Source organism: Bufo bufo, chromosome 1 (assembly GCF_905171765.1).
Source record: "Bufo bufo chromosome 1, aBufBuf1.1, whole genome shotgun sequence".
Classification (NCBI taxonomy): Eukaryota; Metazoa; Chordata; class Amphibia; order Anura; family Bufonidae; genus Bufo; species Bufo bufo.
Window position 1 is genome coordinate 642,601,988 of NC_053389.1, and position 11,392 is coordinate 642,613,379.

An 11,392-nucleotide genomic window follows, 5' to 3' on the forward strand; every position below is an offset into this window, starting at 1 on the left:
GGGGAACCGGCGGCGCGCTTCCTTAATGCGGCGCCGCCGGCATCCCGCATCTGTGCAGGAGCAAGGAAGTGACTTACCCCTACCCTCTGTCGTGACAACTATGTCAATAGCTGTGACCACTATGTCAATAGCTGTCAGATTTGAGATTATGAGTCAGTTTGTACACTGACACCCAGATACATCTGAGTTGTAGCCGATACTATCTGACACTATATCAATAGCTGTCAGATTTGAGATAACTCTGAAGTCAATCACACTCCAAACTCTCACCGCACAGTCACAATCTAACGCCCTATGTAAAGGCGGAACGCCGGAGCCGGCATCCGCATCCAGACGAGCCTGCTCCTCACAAGGGCCAGATCCCTTGACAAAGGTCATTATTGACCGAAACGTTGGGACTCTCTTTGATGGCCCCCCTATACTGTTACATGCTCTGGATGGAAATTAAACACAAAATGATGTAATTGCACAATATGTATTAAAGCATCACTTCAAAAAATCATTTGGTGTGCTATAGATCTTCCTTTCTATAACTATGAATACATGACCTGACTTGAGTCTTATAACCAAGATTGATGGCTGGGGAAAATGGAGAAGATGAGTGGATGGACTGAGATTTTCCAACAGAAACGGGAAGGATGGTGTTTACAGTTTATTCACTCATATATGGAAAATCCTGATGGATAGTGAATAGTGTTGAGCAAGCATGCTCGACTGAACAGCAGTTCGGATGAGTATCACTGTGCTTGGCACATCGCAGTGTTCGTCCGAATACTGTGTATGCTTGAGCACAATGAAAATCAATAGGAGACCCAAGCATTAAACCAGGCACCCCCTGCTCTGAAGAAGAGAGGGTGTCTGGTTCACAGAAAAAAAATTGAAATTCATGGAAACACCACCGAAATGGTTTAAAAATAGCATGGGAAGGATGTTTGGATACATCTTGGACTTGCATTACCTAGGACATACAATAGACAACCACAAAAAGGCTATATGCCAAAAGCAGGTTATGTGCAAGCCAACAATCTGTCCGTGAGACAGATACAGTCAGCATACCTTACAATGGCAGCCTTGTGCACTATTAGACATTCAAAACCAGCTCTCATCTGACTTAGAGCCAGTAAGCCTCTCAAAGTTGCTTCATAACTGTTGGATGGCTTGGGTGGACCTGCGCACCTAGATCATTATCATTAGGGTGACAAAAAGTCTTCTGATTGTCCTAGCATAATATTCAATAACCTTTCTAAACAGTTTTGTCATGTAAACTCATTTGCATAATCGTGGGTATATGCAAATTTGCTGAATTTGCTTGTTTTTCAGCTGAAACACCATTTGCATGGAAAATTCGCAATAGAAATTCACGATTAGAATATTCGCGATCAACACTACTCATAAACAGCACCATTTATTGGATTCATAGTCTTATGACAATGACTATGAATCCAATAGATGGCGCTGTTCATGACTCATGAACAGCGCCATCTATTGGTTTCCTAGTCTTATGACAAGACTATGAATCCAATAGATGGTGCTGTTCATGACTCATGAACAGCGCCATCTATTGGTTTCAAAGTCTTTTTTTAAAATATATTTTATTAGTTTTTGATATAATTTGCACATTTAATTCAAAGGTAGATAATACATCAAATTACAGGTCATATTCCTTTTTTAAAGATATGTGCAGTGAAAACAAAGCTGAAAAACATGGCATATTCTGTTCATTTGCATTTCTTTCCCATATGCCCACGTTTATGAAAATTAGTTTACATGACAAAAATGTATAGATTATTGAATATTATGTTAGGACAATCAGAAAACTTTTTGTCACCCTAATGATATTGATCTAGGTGCACAGGTCCACCCAAGCCATCCAACAGATATGAAGCAACTTTGAGGCTTACTGGCTCTCAGTCAGATGAGAGCTGGTTTTGAATGTTTATTAGTGTACAAGGCTGCCATTGTAAAGTGTGCTGACTGTATCTGTCTCATGGATAGATTGTTGGCTTGCACATACCCTGCTTTTGGCATATAGCCTTTGTGTGGTTGTCTATTGTATTTCATAGGTAATAGGAGTCCAAGATGCATCCAGATGTCCTCCCCATGCTGTTTCCAAACCATTTTGGTGTTGTTTCCATCAATTTGTGACCTTTTACTATGAACCTGGCACCCTCCCCTCTTTAAAGCAGGGGATGACTGCTTTAATGCTCGGGTTCTTCTACTGACTTCCATTATACTCGGGTGCTCGGTAGAGCACCCGAGCATCCCAATGTGTTTGGCCCGAGCCCCTGAGCTCTATGGTGCTTGATCAACGCTAGTAGTGAACAGAGATGAAACAAATCAAAAAATTAGCAAGTCTGCAGATTCACGAGAAAACAATTGTCCAATTTTCTGAGGTATTTTCCCCATTGAAGACATTAGAAGTAGTCTTCAAAGTAGTGTTCAAATCAAACTCCACAAAGTTTAATTCGATCCGAATTTCATGGAAAAGTCGATTAGCACCGAAGCCGAATTTCCTTGTGCTTCGTGGTAGCAAATCAATTTTCCCTGAATAACATAACATAGTTTATAAGACTGAAAAAAGACATCTGTCCAGCCAGTTCAGCCTGTTATCCTGCAAGTTGATCCAGAGGTAGGAAAAAAAAAAAACTGTGAGGTAGAATCCAATTTTCCTCACTTTAGGGGAAAAAAATTCCTTCCTGACTCCAATCAGGCAATCAGAATAACTCCCTGGATCAACGTCCCCTCTCTAGTAGCCATAGCCTGTAATATTATTACAAGCCAGAAATAGATCCAGGCTCCTCTTGAACTCTTTTAGTGAATGCCACCATCGCCGCCTCCTCAGGCAGAGAGTTCCATAGTCTCACTGCTCTTACCGTAAAGAATCCTCTTCTATGTTTGTTTAGAAACCTTATTCCCTCTCGAGACGTAAAGGATAACCCATCATCACGGTCACAGTCCTGGTTATAAATAGGTGATGGTAGAGATCTCTGTACTGACCCCATATATATTTATACATAGCTATTAGATCGCCTTTTAGTCATCTTTTTTTTTTTAAAGTGAATAACCCTAATTTTGATAATTTTTCTGGGTCCTATAGTCCACCCATTCCAGTTATTACTTTAGTTGCACTCCTCTGAACCCTCTCCAGCTCTGCTATGTCTTTCTTGTTCACAGGAGCCCAGAACTATACACAGTACTCCATGTGTGGTCTGACTAGTAATTTGTGGTAGGACTGTGTTCTCATCACGGGCATCTATGACCCTTTTGATGCAACCCATTATCTTATTGGTCTTGGCAGCAGCTGCCTGACACGGGTTTTTACAGCTTAGGCTACTTTCACACTTGCTTTCGGTGCGGATCCGTCTGGTATCTGCACAGACGGATCCGCACCTATAATGCAAACGCTTGCATCCGTTCAGAACGGATCCGTCTGCATAAACAGCTTTTTCAGATCTGAGTTTTCACATCATGAAAACTCAGATCCGACAGTATATTCTAACACAGAGGCGTTCCCATGGTGATGGGGACGCTTCAAGTTAGAATATACTAAGAACTGTGTACATAACTGCCCCCTGCTGCCTGCAGCGCCCTGATCTCTTACAGGGGGCTGTGATCCGCACAATTAACCCCTCAGGTGCAGCACCTGAGGGGTTAATTGTGCGTATCAAAGCCCCCTGTAAGAGATCAGGTGCTGCCAGGCAGCAGGGGGCCAGACCCCCCCTCCCTCCCCAGTTTTAAATTCATTGGTGGCCAGTGCGGCCCCCCCCCCTCCCTCCCCAGTATTAAATTAATTGTTGGCATGTCGGGCCCCCCCCTCCCTCCCAGTATTAAATTCATTGATGGCCAGTGCGGCCTCCCCTCTCCCCCACTCCCTAATAAAAATCACCCCCCCATCATTGGTGGCAGCGGAGAGTTCCGATCGGAGTCACAGTTTAATCGATGGGGCTCCGATCGGTTACCATGGCAGTCAAGACGCTACTGCAGTCCTGGCTGCCATGGTTACTTAGCAATTTTAGAAGCATTATACTAACCTGCGCTATCTGTGGCCGGCCAGGTGCTCCTCCTACTGGTAAGTGAAAGGTCTGTGCTATAAGCAATGCGCCGCACAGACCTTTCACTTACCAGTAGGAGGAGCGCCCGGCCGGCCACAGACAGCACAGGTAAGTATAATGCTTCTAAAATTGCTAAGTAACCATGGCAGCCAGGACTACAGTAGCTTCCTGGCTGCCATGGTAACCGATCGGAGCCCCAGCGATTAAACTGGGACTCCGATCGGAACTCTCCGCGGCCACCAATGATGGGGGGGGGGTGATTTTAATTAGGGAGTGGGGGAGAGGGGAGGCCGCACTGGCCATCAATGAATTTAATACTGGGGAGGGAAGGGGGCCGACATGCCAACAATTAATTTAATACTGGGGAGGGAGGGAGGGGGGCCGCACTGGCCACCAATGAATTTAAAACTGGGGAGGGAGTGGTGTCTGGTCCCTGCTGCCTGGCAGCACCTGATCTCTTACAGGGGGCTATGATACACACAATTAACCCCTCAGGTGCGGCACCTGAGGGGTTAATTGTGCGGATCACAGCCCCCTGTAAGAGATCGGGTGCTGCCAGGCAGCAGGGGGCAGTTATGTACACAGTTCTTAGTATATTCTAACTTGAAGCGTCCCCATCACTATGGGAACGCCTCTGTGTTAGAATATACTGTCGGATCTGAGTTTTCACGATCTAACTCAAATCCGATGGTATATTCTAACATAGAGGCGTTCCCATGGTGATGGGGACGCTTCAAGTTAAAATATACCATCGGATTGGAGAAAACTCCGATCCGATGGTATATTAATAGGGACTCCTGACTTTACATTGAAAGTCAATGGGGGACGGATCCGTTTGCAATTGCACTATATTGTGTCAACGTCAAACGGATCCGTCCCTATTGACTTGCATTGTAAGTCAGGACGGATCCGTTTGGCTCCGCACGGCCAGGCGGACACCAAAACGCTGCAAGCTGCGTTTTGGTGTCCGCCTCCAGAGCGGAATGGAGGCGGAACGAAGCCAAACTGATGCATTCTGAACGGATCCTTATCCATTTAGAATGCATTGGGGATGAACGGATCCGTTCGGGGCCGCTTGTGAGAGCCCTCCAACGGATCTCACAAGCGGAACCCCAAACGCAAGTGTGAAAGTAGCCTTAGTTTGCTGTCCAATAAAATTCCTAGGTCCTTTTCCATGTCAGTGTTACCCAGTGTTTTTCCATTTAGTATGTACTGGTGACTTGCATTATTCCTTCCCATGTGTATGACCTTACATGGCGGTAAAAAAAAATAAAAAATTATACTTACCTCATGTGTTTGAGCGCGAATAGCTGACCATCGCCATCTTGATTGAACATCTTCCACGAAATCCTGTGCACCCACTACTTACAAAGAAATTTGCTTCGTGGCAAAGTAATTAGTCACAAAGCAAATTTTTTTGTAAAATTCGGCGAAGCAGCCGAATCAAATTTTTTAATATTTTGCTCATCTCTAATTAGAAGCTTAAAAATAAATTTGCATTTAACCTCAGTGATTTAAATGGCAAAAAATACATTTCCGTGATAGAAAATAAGTGAAAATAACTTATTTGTAAAACCGTATTTAGTACATCATGTATGTTGATCATGCATCTTTTTGAGAATGCTGAAAGCTTTTATATGATTTTTATCTTTACAATACCGTATTTACCTCCGGCCTGGTCTTTAGTAGCACTCATATTTGTTTTCTGTGTGTGTGGTGTTAGTAGTTTAGTACTAGACAGAACATAAATTGAAATTTAGATTTCTTCATAGGTCTTTGTAGACCATGAGTTCGAGTTAATGATCATTATCAAATGCATATTGTATGCTAACATTCTATGTGGTAACTTATGCCCATACGTTTTCCACATTTTGATGACTACCAGTTATTACAATGAAATTAGACAAAATTTATTATAACTTCTTACTTTGCCACCTACTCTATGCATTTTGAGTGTCTATGAATCTTTTTGCTATTTGTCTACAATCTAATATTTCAAAATGTATATTCCACATGGTGATATGAATATTACCTGTAAGATTATCATTGTGTAGAATGTTATTTTACTTACATTTGCATCGCTTTTTTGCAACTGTCTGTTTAAAGGCCAGAAGAATCAGAAAGAGACACAGGATCTGAATTCTCCCCATAGTGACCGAGCTGAGTTTGCTGACACTAGATGTCTGTACTCTATGTACCTACACAGGAGTCAGGAGACATGTTAATTATTAAATTTTTGCCTCACAGCTTTGAACTTAATGTAAAAGAAAAAAAAAAAGAACATACATCTGCACATTATTTCTTGGCAGTAAACTAGATTGGGAGAAAATACATAAAAGTGAAATATTACAAATACCTGATGCTTGAAGTAGATATCTCCGTTGGTTTTGAAAGACACCCCAGAATAACATACCTTTTTAAAGCTTGTAACAGATCACGTGAAATAGGCTGGATGATAAATGATTCAATCCATGTACCTTGGGAAATAGCCACAACCAAGAGTTAAGTAAAAGTTCCCATAGTACTTTCCCCTACTTTGTGGAGTGAACAGGATTTGATAAATGTGTTAAATAACTGGTGTAAATTACAACTACACAGCATAGAGCGAATACTTTCTATCTTTAAGCAAATACTCGTAAACGCCTCCTCTAAATACATTTTGACTAATGACACCGTATGCACATTATTTCTCAGTCTATCTTCATTGTATAGAACAGGGATGCCCAACCTGCAGCCCTCCAGCTGTCGCAAAACTACAATTCCCAGCATTCCCTAATAGCTGTAGGCTGTCCAGGCATACTGGGAGTTGTAGTTTTGCAACAGCTGGATGGCTGCAGGTTGGGCATCCCTGGTATAGAACAATTTAAAGGGGCATTCCCATCTTGCTATTTGAGTCCCTCATGCAGCAAAATTCAACAGATGGCACTTACCAATTGCATTGCTTTATTGGAAGTATGTCTCCTTTCCAAGTTCTGGCTCCCCATTCTCCTGCTCGTTAGGATATACGGCCACCACTGTGATCTTGCAGTGGTGTCCATGCTTGCACAGTGAGATGAAGTCCTTTGCTTACTGTGGTGGTCAAAATAGCAGGAGGGTCCATATCCACACATGCGCGGCAGCTGCTGTCACCGCTCTGCAACATATGCTTCAATAGAACAGCTCCAGGAGATGTTCTATACAGCTATGATTAGCCAGACTGGCTGAACCTTTAAAGGGCTTCTGTCACCCCACTAAAGTCATTATTTTTTTGGGCTAGTTAAATTACTTATATTGCGATATATGAAAATATAATCGTCTTACTTACTTTGATTCAGCAGTTTCTTCTAAAAACGAAGTTTTATAATATGTAAATTAGGTCTCTACCAGCAAGTAGGGCGGCTACTTGCTGGTAGCAGCTGCAGAAAACCGCCCCCTCGTCGTGTTGATTGACAGGGCCAGCCGGGATCTCCTCCTCCGGCCAGCCCTGTCGGCATTTCAAAAATGTGTTCATTCGGCGCAGGCGCTCTGAGATGAGGAGGCTCGCCTCCTCAGAACTCCCTCAGTGCGCCTGCGCCAATGACATCACCGAAATAGAAGACGTCATTGGCGCAGGGGCACTGAGAGAGTGCTGAGGAGGCGAGCCTCCTCATCTCAGAGCGCCTGCGCCGAATGAACACAGGCGCACGATTTTTGAAATGCCGACAGGGCTGGCCGACAATATTCCCTTCCACAGCAGCAAATTCTTTCTGCCATAGATGTGCACAATACCTTGAAGTCTAAATCCAAACCTGGTAGGTTCTGGACCTTCCTATTGCCTCCTCCCATGGGTACTCTAAAAGTAAAGTTGCTTCCTTGGCAGATGAAGTCTAAGATGCAGAGGTTCTTTGAACATGGGTCTGGATCTCAGGAGCTAGTATATGTACTGTAGGTGTTGTCTCCTGCTCTGCTAGACTAGACTCTTTACTAACAAGGGGGCAGACCCAGTCAATCTCCTGGTAACCTTAATAATCTGCTAACATGGTAACTGTTCTGTTGTCTATACTGTGCTATTACGTGCTTATACATAACAACTCACAACATTTAACTCAGTCACATTGCATTAAGGCCTCATGCACACGGCCGTTGCCCGGCCGTGCCCGTATTGCGGCCCGCAAACAGCGGGTCTGCAATATACAGCCCCGGCTGTGCGCACACCACACCATGGATGCGAACCCATTCACCTGAATGGGTCTGCAATCTGGAAGGTGCGGTGCGGAGCAGAGGCTCGGAAGCACTACTGAGTGCTTCTGTGGGGTCTCTCTTTGTGCCTCCGCACCGCAAAAAATAGAACTTGTTCTGTTTTTTTTTTTGCGATGTGGACGGATAACGGACCCATTCAAGTGTGTCTGTATCCATCTGTGTCAGCCGCACGGATGTTACCCGTGCATTAGGGACCACAATTTGCGGTCCTCAACGGAACAGCCGAGCAACGGCTGCGTGCATGAGACCTATCTCTTAGGGCTCATTCACACGAACGTATGTCTCTTTCAGTGTTTTGCGGATCGTTTTTTTTTTTCAGTAGTGTTTCCTGTTCCTTTTTTTCATTCCGTTTTTCCGTATGGCATATACAGTAATTATATAGTAAAAATTGGGCTGGACAAAAAATTTTAATAGATGGTTCCGCAAAAACGGATACGGAAGAAATACGGAGTACATTCCGTATGTGTTAATTTTTTTTTGCGGACCCATTTACTTGAATGGAGCCACGGAATGTGATTTGCGGGCAATAATAGGACAATTTCTATCTTTAAACGGAACGGAAAAATGGAAATACTGAAACGGAATGCATATGGAGTACATTCCGTTTTTTTTGTGGAACCATTGAAATGAATGGTTCCGTATACGGACTATATACGGAACGCAAAAAACGGCCCATATACGGAAAGCAAAAAACGTTTGTGTGAACGAGCCCTTATAGTAGTAATTAACACTTTGCAGAAGTCCTTCTGGGGTCTGACCTAAGAACATGCTCACTACAGCCACAGCATATACAAATATTTTACTAGGTGCACCAGGGTCTATTTTCCTATCTTTTTCCTCCATGTGTGTAATTTACATGGGACTGTATGGTGGAGGGACTGAAGGGAGGGGAGTGATGTTATTTACACAGAACTGTGTGTTAGGGGCTGGAGGGAGTGGAGAACACCGCGTTTTTTGTCTGGCTCAGAATCTTGACATATTTGCAGGGTTGCAGCCGGATCTCCTCTGGACCCCAGGCATTGCGGTAACATCCTGTAAAGCTAAATCCAGAGAGCTCTGACAGGCTGTTTTCTGCTGGAACAGCCTGCTGGAACTACTGGCAGAAGTGTGAGACAGGTCTTTTTTACATGGGACTGGGAAAACTGGATTGTTAAAATAGGTTGAGTAAACTCGTAAAATTTTCCGTAAACCTAGCAATATTATTGTAGTAATGTAATATTGTTACAGTAGTTCAAATACATGTGATTAATAGAGATGGCCTTGCGGCTCGCCCGGCGGTCGTTTCGCAGCGAACTTTGCGTGTTCGTGATTCGCAGAACATGCGAACATATGGAGAAATTCGCTCCCGCCATATTCTTTTACATTATGAAGAACTTTGACCCATGACACATCCATCAGGTGGTACAGGACAGCCAATTGAAAGATTTCAGCACATGGACATACCCCCTAGCTTATAAATAAACCTGATCTGGCCGCCATTTTACATTCAGTGTTTTGCCAGTGTAGGGAGAGGTTGCTGTGTGGAGCAGGGACAGGCTGTTAGGGACACCAAACGCTAGCTAATAGGGCCACAAAAGTCCTTTTAAGGACTGGTATAGGTGTGCTATCGATAGGTGTGACTTACAGAGGGGTGTGATATACTTATAATATACTTTTATAATGAGTCAAAAACACATAGATCTATATAGTGATCACCTGGAAGTCAGGGGCCTAGGGGCTAGGGGCTTACTAGGGCCATTTTTATGAAGGGTAAGGTTCCAGACGGGGTCGCTCCTATCAGGGCGGGTGGTCTGTGGTTAGGCTATCAGGGCCAGAATAGCACCTCCCTGTAGGTAGGGCAATATCAGGGACACTTCTTTGCCCACCCTGTGCTTCAATACCACATCATCATCTAGCCCAGGGATGGATGTTTTTTTGTTTTCCCTCCTGGATTCATCGATGTGCACTGGAACCCCCCGGATTGTGGTAGGACATATGGTTTCTGATTTGGTGCCGCCGAGCACTTGTTATTGCATACCACATCTATGCTTTTTGCTTAAAGGGGTTCTGCACTTTGTTTTAACTGATGATCTATCCTCTGGATAGATCATCAGCATCTGATCGGCGGGAATCTGACACCCGGGACCCCCGCCGATCAGCTGTTTGAGAAGGCAGCAGCGCCGCGACCTTCTCGCTGTTTACCGCTGAACCAGTGACGTCACGACTAGTATCAACTAGCGTGGGCGGGGCTAAGCTCTGTTCACTTGAATGGAGCTTAGCCCCGCCCACGCTAGTTGATACTAGTCGTGACGTCACTGGGCCAGCGGTAAACAGTGAGAAGGCCGCGCCGCTGCCTTCTCAAACAGCTGAGCGGCGGGGTCCTGGGTGTCAGACCCCCGCCGATCAGATGCTGATGATCTATCCAGAGGATAGATAATCAATTAAAACAAAGTGCAGAACTCCTTTGACTTTTATAATTTAATTTATTTTCATTTTGAGGGATATCTTTTACATTCACACGTCCGCAAAATGGGTCCGCATTCATGTTCAATGGGGCCGGAATGTGCTGTCCGCACTTGCGGATCCGCATCCACATTTGCGGATCCGCACTTCCGCATCTGTGCTTCCGTTTCCGCAAAAAAATAGAACATATCCTATTCTTGTCCGCAATTGCAGACAAGATTAGGCATTTTCTATTATAGTGCCAGCGATGTGCGGTCCACAAATTGCGGAATGCACATTGCCGGTGTCCAATGTTTTGCGGATCCGCAAAATACTTACGGACGTGTGAATGGACCCTCATAGTAAAATTATTAAAGGTTACATTTTATCTTCATGTATATTCTAATGGATTGCCTTCCTTGTACAATGTTATAATATACTTTCTATGTTAGAAAGTATATTATAGTGCATTTGTATTGTGCGGCAGTTGTGTGCGGCTCTGCTGCGATACTGCAGGTATATAAAGGGACAAGCTTATTGAAACAAATAATTTCTACTGGTGTGATATACCAGTCCCCCCAAAAAAAACAGATTGAAGCGGGGTGTTATATACCAATATACTTTCTTTATAGTGCATTTTGGTACTGTATAGTGCATTTGCGCATGCGCGTATGCGAAAATTATATTGCCAATATTTCGCA

At 43.9% G+C, this 11,392-nt stretch overlaps 1 protein-coding gene across 2 annotated transcripts in view; it reads right to left on the reverse strand.

The window, feature by feature from the left end:
* LIPC (lipase C, hepatic type) overlaps positions 1-6,484 on the reverse strand; it is a 284,375-nt gene extending 277,891 nt beyond the window's left edge. Inside the window, exons 1-2 of one of the 2 annotated variants that reach the window (XM_040413885.1) lie at positions 6,466-6,484; positions 6,124-6,250 (exon numbers count right to left, since the gene is read on the reverse strand). In XM_040413885.1, the coding sequence (XP_040269819.1) occupies positions 6,124-6,202 (79 nt within the window). In that variant the 5' untranslated portion in view covers positions 6,203-6,250; positions 6,466-6,484. The other variant, XM_040413884.1, reaches the window with a different exon arrangement.
* Positions 6,485-11,392: the final 4,908 nt, after the last annotated feature.